The 15,060-nt window shown below is 50.7% G+C and overlaps 1 protein-coding gene across 2 annotated transcripts; it reads right to left on the bottom strand.

Annotated features, from left to right (window-relative positions):
* Positions 1 to 2,576: 2,576 nt before the first annotated feature.
* On the bottom strand, positions 2,577 to 15,014 carry slc1a9 (solute carrier family 1 member 9). 2 transcript variants are annotated; one of them, XM_088437993.1, is made up of 11 exons: positions 14,854 to 15,014; positions 9,209 to 9,367; positions 8,874 to 9,026; positions 8,502 to 8,758; positions 8,319 to 8,424; positions 7,875 to 8,001; positions 5,992 to 6,225; positions 5,503 to 5,697; positions 4,184 to 4,318; positions 3,351 to 3,789; positions 2,577 to 2,822 (listed from the first exon to the last, which is right to left on the bottom strand). In XM_088437993.1, the coding sequence occupies exons 2-11, from the start codon at positions 9,360 to 9,362 to the stop codon at positions 2,652 to 2,654; spliced, it is 1,971 nt and encodes a 656-aa protein (XP_088294119.1). In that variant the 5' UTR covers positions 9,363 to 9,367; positions 14,854 to 15,014; the 3' UTR covers positions 2,577 to 2,651. The 2 variants fall into 2 exon arrangements, with proteins under 2 accessions (XP_088294119.1, XP_088294120.1); XM_088437994.1 differs by lacking the exon at positions 14,854 to 15,014 and adding an exon at positions 10,227 to 10,323.
* Positions 15,015 to 15,060: the final 46 nt, after the last annotated feature.

Consider the following 15,060-nt stretch of genomic DNA (forward strand, 5'->3'; position numbering starts at 1 on the left):
GACGCTAATTTCAAAATGTGTTCATTATTGCGCTTGCCAGACCCCAGCCGGGTGCAATCTTCCGGCGACCGTAACGAATCTCTTTGGATTCATCTTTCATATCCTCCCGCACATCTAGCATTGATTAATCATTCATCTGTTCCTGCATGTGTGTTGTTTTAAGTCAATCTCAACCAGAAGAGAGCGTTTAGTTCTGGAATGCCACACAGAGAACAAAAGCTTTGCTGGGAATCAAATTGTCTTTGAAAAAAAGCAATATTCCTAATTTGGGAAAACAAGATGGCGTCAAAGAGATTCAAGTGCTATTTATGAGCTTTTAGTTGTCATCCAAATGAAATGTTTTCGCTTGCGCAGTAGTAAATCATGTGCACAGAAGGCTTGGCAGATAGTGGCTGAAGATAAACGAAACGTCAGCGGTGGTCAGGGTCAAATGCGAGCGCCGTCGTTTCCACGAGCGGCAGCGGAGGTTGCCGTTGCCCCGCATCAACCGAGTACAGTAGACGAGTTGACCGTACCATACGGCGCTTGCTTGGCTCTCGTATTTAACCCCGACTCTATTGACCTACCTAACCAAAAAAGAAAAACTAGATCAACCAATCTACCATTCAACATAATATCTGTACACACCCAACCGTAGCAAGCTACACACTTGGACGCCTACTGTTCAATTTATCTACCGATCAACTCAACGGAAATCACCGAAGGGAGCACGGGACCTACCCATCTACCCTTCGACCGCCTGACTGTATTCCGATGTACGCAAACTACTCGCTACCGAGCCGGCCACCCACCTCAAAGCTTCTATTCAAGTCGCCTTCCGCCTACCTACCTACTAACTCGCCTGACAGACCAACGAATAGACACATCGCCTCCCTATCGATGAACTACTTTCACACCTACTGACTTTGATACCTTATACAAATCTTAAATCTCATCTACCGGCCTAAATACATTTCAACCCATGTAAATACTTCCCTACACACTCAACGGCACGCCAACCTCCTTTCCAACAGTCCCTTCTCATCCACCGACCGACACATCCATCTACCTACCAATCGAAAAGCTACCCAAGCATCTATTTACTAACTTCCGCACCCTTTTATCTGCGCAACGAATGACCCACCGAACAACTGAGCGAGATGCCTAATGGTCGCATGTATTTGTATGCGCGGATACTCGGAAAACCTCACCATACCGCAACTAAGCAATAAGTTGTTTGATGTTCCAATTCACTTGTTCTTAATTTGAAAAGAAATCTATACGGTTGCTGTCACAGCATTTGATCAAATGCCTTTAGAAACCCGGTTAAAATATCACGCACCCCCACGTGACAACCTCGGTCTACAGCATATTCCAAAGTATCCAATCCATCGCCGTACAAACCAAGCGATCGCAATGAAAATAAAAAAACCCCGCAAGAGTTGTAAACACACACGCGCACGCATTTTTGTGTGGTGCATCATCACGATGACGTGCTACCTGCCGGATTAGCGCACCATTGCGCCAAACTTGAATAACATGCGTCAGAACATCATCCAACTTTCACCTCCACCTCACTAACACAACACACACGCACGCACACACACACACACACAGGAGGCGCGCAACGCAATCATCCAGCGCTCTTCTGCTGTCTGGGAAGAATGAGGATTGACGTCTTTCTGGCCATCTGCCGCCCCCCTCAGCTACCATCCCTCCATCTTCTTTGAGAGGATTAAGTGTGTTGATATGTGTATCTTTGTCTCATCGATGCTGTGCGTGCCTGTGCGTGTGTTTGTCCAGTCATTTCTTTGTTTTGTATTTTTGCATCTATGTGACGCGTGACCCTCTCGCACGGCAAATCCTCCCATAGAAGGTCAAATGAAAACGCTGCTCTTAAAGGAACTCTGAGGATTTTTGTTTTTGTTTTACAACAGGCGTAACGGACATCCATTCATTTTCCGAAAGCCACAACAGTTTGCTTAACGCACAGGCGTCAAATTCAAAGCCCGGGAGTCAGATCCGGCCCGCCACATCATTTTATGTGGCCCGCCAAATGCTGATTTGACTGGCAAAAATACCAAACTTGCTCATTGTCTTCAACTTTTATAGTTTTTTGGGGGAAAAAAACCCAGCCATTTTTATTTCCCAATCTCTTTTTTGAACAGTTTTTACTGAGCTGTGATTTCAAAATAAGTGTGAACTCGCGGTTCTCGAAAACGGTCTCTTCGAGTGCAAGAGGTCCCCAGTGAAATCCAGAATCGGGTCCCCGCGACGCAGCAAAAAACAAGGGGGCACATACGAGACCTGCCACGTTGAGAGAAAAAAAAACAAAAACAGAAAGACGTTCAAGCGGAGTCGGCACGTGGGAGGCGGGCGTTCCAGATCGCCAAGATAAAAGCCGTTTCCAAAGCCGACGCCAAACGACAACGAAAACTACGCGACCCGCGCTCGAGCGAGTCCTCGAACACCGGAGCGAGCGATCATCAGGTGGTCCCGTCCCGCAGAAGCCGACTCAAAACGGAGGCGTTTCTCATGCCGTTTAAAGTTACTCGGACGTTCGTTCTGCCAGCGGCTTCGCAAAAGACGACTCAAAGTGACAGGCGGAGCTAAATGAATTTAATCACTTGAACGCGGTTGTAAGACGAAGCGAAAGAAGCGGGCGCCCGCGTTCACGGGAGGTCGCAGGGCTGGACGGCGTGCCGTCGGTCGTAGGCGGTGTCGTCGCTCTCCTCGCCGTCGCTGGGCTCTCCCAGGACGCGCTCTCGCTCGCGCTCCTCCTCCTCTTCCGTCTCGCTCTCTCGGCGCAGGCGCTCTCGGTAGCAGCGAGGCAGCGCGGGAAGCTGAGGGAGCGCAGAGGCGTCATTCCGGGCCATCTTGCGTTCGGACATTTTCAAATTTGCTACGAAGGGCTACTATGCGCAAACACCTACTTACCACGAGTAGCATATACTGTACCTCTCATACCTGCCGCGTAATTACCGAGCCACAATGGGAGCGGCGGCTATCTTTTAACCTACCGACTCAGCACCTACCCGTCTACGTATCTTAACTAGCTACCGACCGAGGCACCCGTCTGCGGCTCCATCTACGTAGCGATCTGGCCTCTCATCAATCCCCGCGATCTACCTGCTTACCACCAACCTACCTATCCAACAATCCAGCCGACATGTTATCCGTCCCTACTAAAATCTGTAGCCAAAAAGCCACCCACGTACTGTATCCAGCCAGCGACGACCTAGCCGCCCAGCTACCTTGTCTCACCACCGATCCTACTTTCCTTCTGTCCGTTACTATCTGTCCACCCAGACATTTTCCCAAGGGGAATCGTAAGTTGCGAGCAAATGAGGAGCGAAGTACAAGCGGCGCACCTGGTTGTCGTGGCTGGGCAGGGCGCAGTAGCCCGGTTCCGTCCTGCAGAGGAGGCGCGGCGAGTGGGCGCGGAAGGGCCGGGGGGAGTGGGAGCGGGAGCAGACGGAACGCGGGGAGGGCGAGCGGACGGAGCGCGGCGACGGGGAGCGGACGGAACGGGACGGCGAGTAGGTGACGGAGTGGGACTGGGACAGGACGGGGCCGTGGTGGTTCTGCTTGGGAGGGCGGGGGGAGCGGGGGGGCAGCTCGGGCGGCTTCAGCGGGTCCGTCTCCGTCAGGATGGGCGGCGGCGGGATGAAATCCAGCTCCTCTTCCTCCGGCGGGAGGATTTGCATTTCGGCCGCGTCTATTTCCTGGAGCTCCGCTTTGGACAAGTGGTCCACGATCCCGGCCCCGAACGAGTCGCCCACCACGTTGATGGAGGTGCGCATCCGGTCGCTGAGTGGCAGAGGGAGCCGGTCAGAAGCGCCCGAGCCCAAGTCTCAAAAACCCCAGTTACTCCTTTTACACTTCCCCGTCAGTCGTTAGTCTTGGTCTCGAGACCGCTTTGGAAGGGCCTCGCTCTCAGATTGGTCTTGAATTTTTGAAAACCAATAACCGCTACGACCGCTACTTTTGTGATTTGCCGGGATTTGAGATTTGTTTCACCGGACTATTTCAAAAACGACGTAGCGGAATTTGTTTTCCTTGCAAATTCAATCTCAGTCTTCCGCTCCAAAAGTCTTGTTCTAGTCGGGTCGCCACCTCCCGAGATGGTGGTCTCGTCTCGGTCCGGAGGGCAAAAAGTCTCATTTCGTCTGGTCGGGACGGCACCGAAACGCGCTCGACTCACAGCAGCCAGTCGACGGCGATGAGCAGACTGATGTCCTGCGTGGGGAGCCCCACGGCCGTCAGGATCAGCAGCATGGTGACCAATCCGGCGCTGGGAATGCTGGCCGCTCCCACGCTGGCCAGGGTGGCCGTCATGCTGGATGAGAAAAAAACCATCTAGCGGATGCGTAGGAAATCCCCGGCCACTACTGCAGCTTCTATTCTATGCGCCCCACAATGCAGTGCGGTGGCCATCATATGAAAACCCTTTTAGAATAGGTCATTCTTTGAATGCGCGTCTTAAAGTGCGGAAAAGACGCTAGCTAAAGTAGCGTCAATATTTCCCACCGATACTCCTGCTGTCTGGCATTGGACAGACTTGCTGACAGCATTCCATAGCTGACAGAATGGCTTGACCTCTCATGATTCGGAAGGCTCTTTTGATCTACTTGTCCATTTTCTTTCTTGGGTGTCAACACTCACATTTGCAGACAACAGCAAGCGCCATCTGCTAAGCTGAAAGTCAGCAATGCGTCGCATATTTACGGCCATCTCTGCGCCGCAAAAGACAATGCGATTATTTGGAGGTTAGGGCCGGCGGTCGCGTCGTCATTGAGCAAATACTCGCTCACGCGCCGGGAACCATTCGCCGGGGCGACCGCCGCGTCCCCATCGCTCCGAGGAGGAAAGGAGTTGAGCGCTTCACCTGCGTACGTCGGGGCTCTCGCGAGCGGGCGACGCCTCCCGCCGTGGTGGGCGATTTCGACCCGAGCGAGACCGAAGTTGAAAAAAGCCGCTTAAGTGCAGACAGATGCGGCGACCAGTAAAAAGCTGCGAGGCCGACAAACCGCAGACAACAAAGCGCGCACGGAGAAGAAACGCTCGTCGGCGAGGGCGAGTCCGCTGAAACGGCCGGGACCTCCGCCAGGAATCCATTATATGCAAATGAGAAACACACACACACACGCAACACAGAGCAGGCGGCGCTGCTAGGATCCCGAGGAAAAACAAGAAGGAAAACTTTGCCTAATTGAATTTGCCACATGTCTTCACGTAGTACAGTACTTTGAAATGTCTTCCATCTGCCAGGGATGTTTCAATATTGTTATTGCCGCAGCTTTGTTTTGTACAACATTTTTAATTGAAATCAGAGATTTTCCACGGCGGGCTTCATGTTCCCGTTAACGGAATCCACGCATCAACAAAGTATGATCAAAGTCTTGACAAAAGTTCAGCGTTGTGCGCTTGTTATAAATATATATATGATTTTTAAATACCGGGCGGCCCGCAGTCCGAAAAACACGGTAATATAACGGAAAGGGCAAATGTCGTGAGCCTCACCTGACAGTGACAATCTGGCCGCCGTCCAACGTGATGTCGTTCATCTGGGCGATGAAGATGGCCGCCACGGCCTCGTAGAGCGCCGTGCCGTCCATGTTGATGGTGGCGCCGATGGGCAGCACGAAGCGGGTCACGCGCTTGTCGATCTTCAGGTTTTCTTCCAGGCAGCGGAACGTCACTGGCAGGGTACCGGCGCTGGGGGGGGGCAGAGGTTAGCGTAGCACGGAGAGGAAAACGACTACCCGACGGATGGCCGTCCCGCGAGAGGAATTTGATTCCCGGGTGGGGCCTCCTAATATCATCGGAGGAAACCTTGATGGGATTTGCCATTTGGACTCGAGCGGCGCGCCAAAAGAACAGTTGCTTTGCATTCGGAGCTACTGGATTCCGCTTTGTTTGTTGTTCTTGGAAGGGGAAGACTTCAGGGCTCCGGGGCCGCATGGGTATTTGACAAGAAAGACGGGCCGCGGCACCCGTAGACTTGCTTACCTGCTGGCCGTGCCCAGAGCGGTGATCCAAGCCTGGAAGATGCCCGAGTAGAAGGTGAAGGGGCTCTTGCGGGTGATGCCGAAGAAGATGGCGGGCAGGACCAGGCCGCCGTGTATCAGCAGGCCCACGATGACGGTCACCATGTACATGCCCAACTGGCGCGCCACCACCTCCAGGTTGCCGATGGCCGCGATCTTGCCCGCGATCAGCGAGGCGATGCCCACCGGGGAATACCTGCAGGAAGGACAACTTTTTTGGAAGTTGTTTGTTTTGATTGCGTCCACCCGTCCGCATTAACCTGCGTCCCTGGTTGGCCACTCGGCTTCCTGCTCCTATTGTGTCTTGCCCAGGTGTTCCTTGTTGTGTCATCAGTTTTGAGTCTATTTAGTTTCCTGTATCTAGTGATTTCTTGACTATTCTCAACTAATCTTTTGGTTCTAAGTTTATTTCTGTTAATTGTTTGGTTTATTTCAGTTTTTTTTCACTATTATATTAAATAATTATTTTGAGCATAACCCGCCACCTGTCTGCCTACATGTATTTGGATGCACGCCTCCCACAATTGTCTCTGTCATGCCACGACCTGACAGATAGGGAAGAATTGAATGGGGTCTTTTTTTTTTAAAGCCAAGCGCTAGTAAGAGAATTAGAGAAAATCCATCAGATTCACGTTTAAGAAAGAAAACGTGCTATGAACGGCATTCATTTTGAACATTGCCACCGACGGGACTGGAGCGGAATGATCTTGCCAGTTGAAAGCAATGGAATGAAACAATCCAGTTGCGGTTGGTGGGGCTGGACCGTCCTTTTTTTGTCGCGATCCACGAGCTTCCGAGCCGCGCGGGCAGCGAGCCACCAGATGGAGCTAGAGTATGATAGCCATCCGTCACCTAACAAGTCTCGGATTGTCTGTTAGCAGGAAAAACCACGTTTGCATTCGTGGTGACGAGCGGCATCTCAGATTGCCGGCCAGTTGCTTCTTCTCCTCTGCGTCGCTCCCGACAGGTCAGCTGCGCGGGGACGTCGCCGCTTGTTTTTGCCGCGTGCGCCCTGATGGATGTCTTCCTGGTCGAATGCGCGCCTTTGTATACACTGGCCTCTGTGTTTAGCCGCGGGCTAATGTGTTTACACAGCGCCGGTGACGCGAGCACGCACGCTTCCTCTGCTGACCAGCTGCACGCGGGCTGTTTTTTTTCTCCGTTTTTTTTTTTTAGAGGATGTTTGTTTGTTTGTTTGTTTGAAAAGATCTGGCTTCATTTTTTAACACGTGTAATGAAGGTATGAGCACTTTTGCCGCCTCTGCCGGGTCGTTACATTGTCAAGATGTTCCACGTCGTCGCCGGCGGGAGAAGTCAACATTGTTCCTACTCCCCCAGCAAATGTGCATACCACAAAGTCCAGGATCCCATCTGTCCACGTCCTTCACGCGTGCCCCCCCGCGCCCCGCTCAAGCCGGGTTCCCACAGCGCATCCGGCGCGCGAGTCTTCCCTCTGCTTCCCCGGCTGTGCGGGCTGCCTCCATGCGCGCTATCTCCGGCACGTCAAAATGACGCTGACCCGCAAGTGAGCGAAAGCAGAGACGTTTTTGCAAAAGCGGCGTCGGCGTGACAAATGTGGGAAAGTTATTGAATCGCCTCGTTTTTCCTCCGGATTTGCCCATTCGCAATTTTTTATTTCTGAGGGGCTTTTAGTGAGGTAGTGAGAGTCGGACGGTGCTCAAATAGTGGGGCGGTTCAATCTGGGAAAACGCTTTGAACGGAACTAGGAACTAGGAAGGTAACTAGGAACGGAGCGTTGAGTGTAATTACAAGACATGGCGATTTTGAAAGTCATGGGGATCTTAAGCCCATCCACATGTGTTGGGACGAAAGCGAGCCACTGACCACATGATCATGGACACCATGGTCATGATGATCTCGTTGAGGATGTTGAAGAAGTCGCACATGACTTTGCCGCGCTCGCCCATCCTGCCCATGCAGATGCCGAAGGTGATGAAGAAGCCGATCAATCCTGAAGCACGGCACGCAAACACAAGCCATCGAGTTCAGAATTGTTATTAAAAATTGTTGAAAGGGGAAGTCGAGCCAAAAATGTTTTATGCCGCCCCGATAGTCTAAACACGGAATCCTTGTTAATAATTTGTTTGTGGATTATGAAATAAGTACAGATAATAATCATTAAATACATGATAAATAAATCTACAATTCAATCAATAATTAGTAACAAACACATACTATAATATCCACATAACTATATAATAATGCGTCACTAATAATAAATAAAGTAGCGGTCGTAGCGCATGAGATAACCGGTGGCGGCATTCTCACCGAGAACATTCATGCCCCATTTGTACTCCAGTTTCTTCCTGCTGACGACGACGGGCTCCGTTTGATTGGCGGCCGCCACCGTGACCTGCTTCAACACCGTCTGGACCTTGGGGCGCGCAGTCGGATTCGGGTCAGCGTGACGGACGCCGGCGAAAAAGCGGGGGGGCGGGGTTGGGTAAAGACCTGCTGGAAGCAGGCTTGCACCAGGTTCTCCGGGAACAGGTTGCGGATGAGGTCCAGGAAGGCGTCCAGGCTGCTGACCTCCTGGTTCTTGGCGGGGGCGGAGACGGAGGAGCGCCCCCTGAGCTTGGGGTTGCCGGGGTGGATGCTGAGCACCAGGATGACGCCCAGGATGGCGGCGATGATGGTGGTGCTCATGTAGTACACCATGGCCCTGCTGCCCATCCTGCCGCTGGAGCGGGCGTCCAGACCGGCCAGACCTGGAAGGCGTCGGACGATTCGGGAAGGTTAAGGAGCGACGAGAGGCGGGAGGGGCGACGAGAGGCGGGAGGGGCGACGAGAGGCGGGAGGGGCGCCTCGCCGAGCGGCGCTCACCCGTGATGAGGCTGGAGATGATGAGGGGCAGGATGAGCATCTTGAGCATCCGCATGAGGATCTCGCCGGGGAAGGAGACCATGGTGAGGGTCGAGCCGTCCGTCACCTTCATGTAGCGCAGCAGCGTGCCCAGCACCGCTCCCATCACCACACCTGCCACGTCAACACCAATTAGTTCTACAAAAGTATTGGGACACGGCTCTCAATTCGAGTTTGGTTGGACGACAGCTGTCCTTAAATGAAATGAAATGAATACGCTTTAGACAATAAGATTTAAGAGCGAGACGTTTGGACGGCCGCTGCCGCGCGGCGCGGCGCGGCGCGGGCGGACGTACCCATGACGGTGAGGCCCAGCAGGAGGTTGTGCGTGTTGCGGCTGCAGTGGCCGGCGTCTTTGTAGCCCACCTCCGTGCCGTCATCCTGCCGACTTTCCTCTCCCGCCTTGGCCTTGCTGGCGTTGGACTGGTTGACGGTGGCCTGGTTCGTCATCCTACCTGGGGATTCCCTTTTTCATGAATTTGACATTTTCAAAATTCGTTGCAATTAAGTTGCTGGAGCAACCAGCTCGGGAGTGATGGTGATTTGAAAAACATCTCGCGGGCCGGAGATAACCCACGCCGGCTCCGGGAGAACATGCAAACTCCGCACGGGAAGGCCGGAGCGAGCTACGATTCGAACTCGGGTCCCTTCATTGCTAACCTGCTGCGCCACCGGGCTGAGTACGGATATTAGGAAATAAGGCCAGCGATCAGCCCGAGACGGATCCCGTACCCGGAATTGGTACTCGGCCACCCCTGCACACAAGCGTACGTCACCTTAGCAACTCCATTGCAACAGACAATGACGCGGTCCTCATAAACGCCACAAGAACCAAGGAAGACATGGGACATTTAAATTAATTGTATTCAAACAGATATGTGGAAAAAAGTCTTTTTTGAGTTATGTGTCGAAAATGAGGTAAAAAAATTCGACTTGCACTCAGAGAAATACGGCGTATGTTGACTCGTCTAGATTTGGGCATTCAAAGGAAAATATTGGAATCTCGTATGGTGTTCCTCCCCGCCTGCTATACGACATTTGTCATCTGCAAACATTTTTGGTTATCGTCCGTCTTATTTGAATTCCGGTGGTTGGACGCGGGATTGTTGGAGCACGCAACATCCCTCCCGACGTTCTCACGGCCTCCGAGGCAACAAAAGCTTCGAGTGTAAGCATCTTAGACTCCCACCGACTCATGTAAACACATCTGGAGCGCGCCGGCGGCCAAGTCTACGTCACGGCGCCGACCGTCCCTCTTCGCAAACGGATTAAAGCCAAGGCGGGGGACAATCGCCGTCACCACAACGCCGTTACCTGTCCGCATCAAGCGCTCATCCTCCGACCCCTCTGGACGCGATGTCCGCCAACGGAGAACGGCCAGGATGTAATCCTCCCGTCCGATGTGCGGCGTGGAGGAGGGAAAGGGAGGGGGGGGGGGGGGGGGGGTCTCTGTTGTAGTCTTCACAAATCCTCTTTTCCATCCTTATGTCATTCTTTGCGGCGATATTTGGCGGACAGCGGGGTTACCAAGAGGTGGCACGGGAGAAAAATCGCATTTTGTATTTCTTGTTTCTTATTACAAAACTCAACATAGAGGCAAAACCTTCCGTTTGCTGCTCCCCAGTGAACACACACAGGTCAGTTGAGAAGAAATCTATAAAAGGGCCATTAAGATGAAAAGTCAACTCTTTGGACCTTTTGAGCATGTTCCAAAGTTGAGTTGTCACCCTAAACACCCCCGACGTATTATTTGCCTTCACCGATGCATTTCTAAACATGCTTTTACGCAAATGTTTCTGCTACCAAAGAGAAGCTTTGGTCAAAGTTCAAACACAACGCCGAACCTTCCGTGCTAATCTTGGGAGAACAAAAGGAGGACGGAGCCAATCTGGAGGGTGGAGGTTTTGACGATTAAACTACAAGGACATGTTTGAAGACGTCAACCTGTTTAGCAAATGTTTCGGTTTCCCCAGCAGGCAGATTATTTGCCGCTCCAGGAAATGTCGGAGCAGTTTCAAGGCGAAGCCTCCGAGGCCTCTAAGGAACTCTGAAAGCCTCCAGCCTCCCCGTTTTTCTTTCTTTTTTTTTTGCCTGAAAACTACTTAATTACACTTTACAGGACGGCGGGAAACAGATGCCGACGAGGGGATGAGAGAAACAGGAGAAGGAGGCACCCCGGCCCGCCGGAGCTCTGGGAGGCTTGCGTCACCTTCCGGCTTAGCGCGGCTAGTAAAAAACAGGAGCCGCGGCGGTCAGAGGGTTCGGAGCGCCGCCGGACCGGGCGGCTTCCAGTAAATCCTGGATGTCAGCGCCGACATTGCACAGGTGGCTCTCCTCAGCCAGGTGGGCCGTCGGGAAATCCCTTCAAAGAGACGTTCGCCTTCGGAACAATGAAACTCGAAACGAGATCGTAGCCGGGCGAAGACGTAAGAGCATGTCGCTTGGCTGGAAGTGAACTTTGAAAACGTAAACGGCGTAGTCTGGCGGATTGGACCCGATCCCGGCGGTAAGGTCGAGCTAAGGCACCTGGACAACGAGGTAGACTACAGCAGCGGTCCCTTTGGAGTCCCATCTCAGTCAAAATGACGTACGATTCTGATGAGTACGACTCTAAATTGTCTTGAGCTTACCGATGGAAAACTCGCGAGTGCGAGCTGTTTTGAATACAACTCTCATTTGCACGACGACGACCTCGCGAGACACCGCTTCGCGTCTTCCCACTGATCTCGCTTTTGGATTCTTCTAAACTTAACTTGAGACAAAGTCAAACTACTTGTCAACCCAACGTACTGTGAATCTCCACAAACGGCCAGTTCAAGACAGCAAACCTCAGCATCAATATTTTGACATGCGTGACGCCAGGCCACCGTCACAATCCCAATCAAGGCTGGCCGGTGTTAGACTTAGGCACAACTTGTTAATCGCCACAGCGTCCGCGACGACAAGCGATGACAGCGCAGGATAATCCCTCACCGCCGCGGCCTTTGATTACTGTAAGCGAGCTCTAGCCGCCGATGACGTCGGAGTGGGACGCCGCGCAAATCGCGCCCACTTTGCGAGCCACCGCTCTAACCGCTGCGCACAGCTTCCTAACTTTTCACTAAAACTCGGTTTTAGTGATATTCTTGCGCGTGAACAAGGATGGACTCGGGCATCGGTTCAGTCCGTTCGGTTCTCTTATTGAAAAGAATGCATTAACCAGCTCAGCCAAGCTAACACGAGCTGCTGTTAGCTGCAACGGGCACTGGCTGCTAACAGCCAACTGACATCCGCCCGGTAATCATTGTAAAAATACGGCTGGTATAAAAACGCACATCTGTGTGTCAGAACTCGCCTTATGGGACGCACACATACTTTTTGGTTTTCATCTTTGAGGCAAAAAAAAAAAGTGTGTCTTTATATACATGCGGAATTACGGTAATACTAAAAGCTATGGGGCATCTATAGAGTATACCGTGGACAAATATTGCCTTTGACCACATAAACCAAGAGTGTAGGTTAGCTTCAACTGGGTAACTGACACACGGTTTATCTTCCACGGAAAAATCCCTTTCCCCAAAATATGCTCCCATTTGCGTTTTGGCGACAGGCTGACGATGTCACAATATTCAATGGAAATCTGCCGTATGAAAGCTGGGCGACAATGTCAGAAGTTCATTTCAGGCGATCGTTCCACACATGAATGGAACATCAAATAAGGATTGTGTAAATACATATTGGACTAGAGTAGTACTAAGAGCGTGTGTGTGTGTGTGGTGTGTTTGGGTGTGTGTGTGACAGGGGATTACTTGCAACAGTTGATTGTTTGGTGTGAGCTTTGCAAAGGGATGGACATATAATCCAACCCCCCCCCACCAGTCCACCAGCCCCCGCCCCTCCCCTTGGAAGAAAGTACAATACAAAACACTGCTTAGATGTCCCAATCGACATTAAACGCACCGCTCTGTGAAAAGCACGACTTTGTATGTGCATATTAGAGATGGGCGAGTCCAAGGATCAGTACTGGGCTGATACCTGGCCTTCTTTCAAGGTATTTGTACCCGTGATGGACACTCGTATCGTCCTCTCTCTTGGAGTAGTTTTACAGACAAAGAGGAATAAAAACATGCCATCATTTATATGAAACATGAATCTTCAAGAAAAATGCTCTATGTGGGAATAGATTGGGCTTCTTTGAAGAAATCTGTCATTGTTTTTCAGAGGAAATTTTGTAATACTAATATTATATAACTAAAAGTAATATTAGTATTGGAACTTGGTATCGGTGACTGCTCAAGAGTTGAGTACTCGTGCTGTTTAAAAAGTGGTATTGTACATACCAAGTATATATGAAGTTTTTTGTGTGGCGCAACCACGGGCCACATCATTAGGTACAGCAGGTATGAGGGCAAAATCCTTTTTCTCTGTAATTATTAAAAAAAAATTTTAATCCAAGTATAACTTCATTTCATCAATTTTGAATGTACTTTTTCAACCTGCCATTGACGGGTGGGTAAAACGAATACATCTCTGACAGAATCAAGCAATGTCAGAGATTTTATGGTTTCATGATTGGTGCTTTTAAACATTTTTTTAAAAAGATTTCCACATCATAAGATTGTAGAGAATTATTGTGACACGTATAGCACAAAAACACACAGCGAAATATAAGGCGCGCCGTATTATAAGGTGCACCTTCAATGAATGTCCTATTGTTTTCATATATAAGGCGCACCTTCAATGAGTGGCCTATTGTTTTCATATATAAGCAAGGCAACAGAAAGACAAATGACTATGCATATGACAATCAAAGTCTTGAATCTTGAAGAACAAGTATCTTAATGTATCGTGACACGCCTTCTGTGTGTAGGCGTTGCCCCCCCCTCGCCGGGATGATAATCTGCGTGTATTAATCTGCCGTTTGAACTCCTTAAGCGCGGTCCGTCAATCACATCTGCTCTCGTCACCCTTGCAAAGATCGGCTATTTATAAACCTTCTCTCTTGGCTATTCTTTATTTTATTTTGGCCCCCGCCTCAAACCCACGCAAAGAGCGCGGGGGGGGGGTCGGCCGGCAGGTGCCTCGGCGACTCCTCCGGGTCTACTCTGATTGCGTGAGATAAGAAATGTTTTAAAAGTCCTGCAATGGGGACATTTGCAATGACTGACTGACACTTTGAGGTTGTTTTGAAATGTGCTTCATAAGCAAATTTGGACTTGACTTGGGGGCAATAAAAAGTCCGGAAACAGATTCACTTCTACCTACGGGAACGCTCTCATTACTGGTAGGAGCTCATCTACTACCACCTAAACTCTACTATCTGGCAGATTAATTACTAGTAAACATGATCATCTGTCAGGTATCTACTTGGTAACCGTTACCATTTGCTTGTTGATCTACAACTAAATTTCAACTTCCACAGTGCTTAGTAATGCAATTAAATTTGACCTTGAACACTGCTGGTAAACTTTGAGTAGGTAAAAAAAAAGGGGTCACCTTTAACCAGGTAAATAAAGCCCTATGAACTGCCATTTTAATGAGTCATCTACAAGTTACAACAACAACACAAGAACCGTGGCTCCTTGTTTTGCAGGTCAACTAGGAGCAAATATCACATTTATCTTCTAAACACTTTGCTATATGCAACGAGTAAATGAGTAATAAACTTTTATCGGTCCAGCAGTTAGTCAGCTTCACCCTACACTTGGACGACCCGTTATAAACGTCAGCTGGTCAAATTAGGAAACGCAATTTCTACATGGTAGCAATCGCCACCTTTTCGCTTCAACCACGCATCAGATGGTTTCATTTGATCAAAATCGAAAAGAAAGAAAACCGACATTTCGGGACCGAACCTCAATAATGTGTAAAGGGATGGAAAAAAAAATCAGGAAACGGTTGGAGGCGGTGCGGGGAGGGAAGGGGGGCAGAGGGCGACGGCCAGTCGAGGGCGGAAGCTTACCTGCTGAGCGTGGCTTTCTCCCGTCCGACAAGAGCGAGGCATCGGGAGATGAAGAGCGCGAATGCGGCGATGACGGGAGAGGCGAAGCCACGGTCTTTGCGTCATCTGAGGAAATTTGCAGATTATACGCAACGACAGCTTGCTGCTCGGGAGTAAACCCCATCAGCAAGCCCCAATCCCCTCCCGCCTCGCCGCAATCCCTCCGTG

The sequence above is a fragment of the Hippichthys cyanospilos genome, chromosome 16, assembly GCF_059441005.1.
Source record: "Hippichthys cyanospilos isolate Australia breed blue-spotted pipefish chromosome 16, RoL_Hcya_1.0, whole genome shotgun sequence".
Taxonomy (NCBI): domain Eukaryota; kingdom Metazoa; phylum Chordata; class Actinopteri; order Syngnathiformes; family Syngnathidae; genus Hippichthys; species Hippichthys cyanospilos.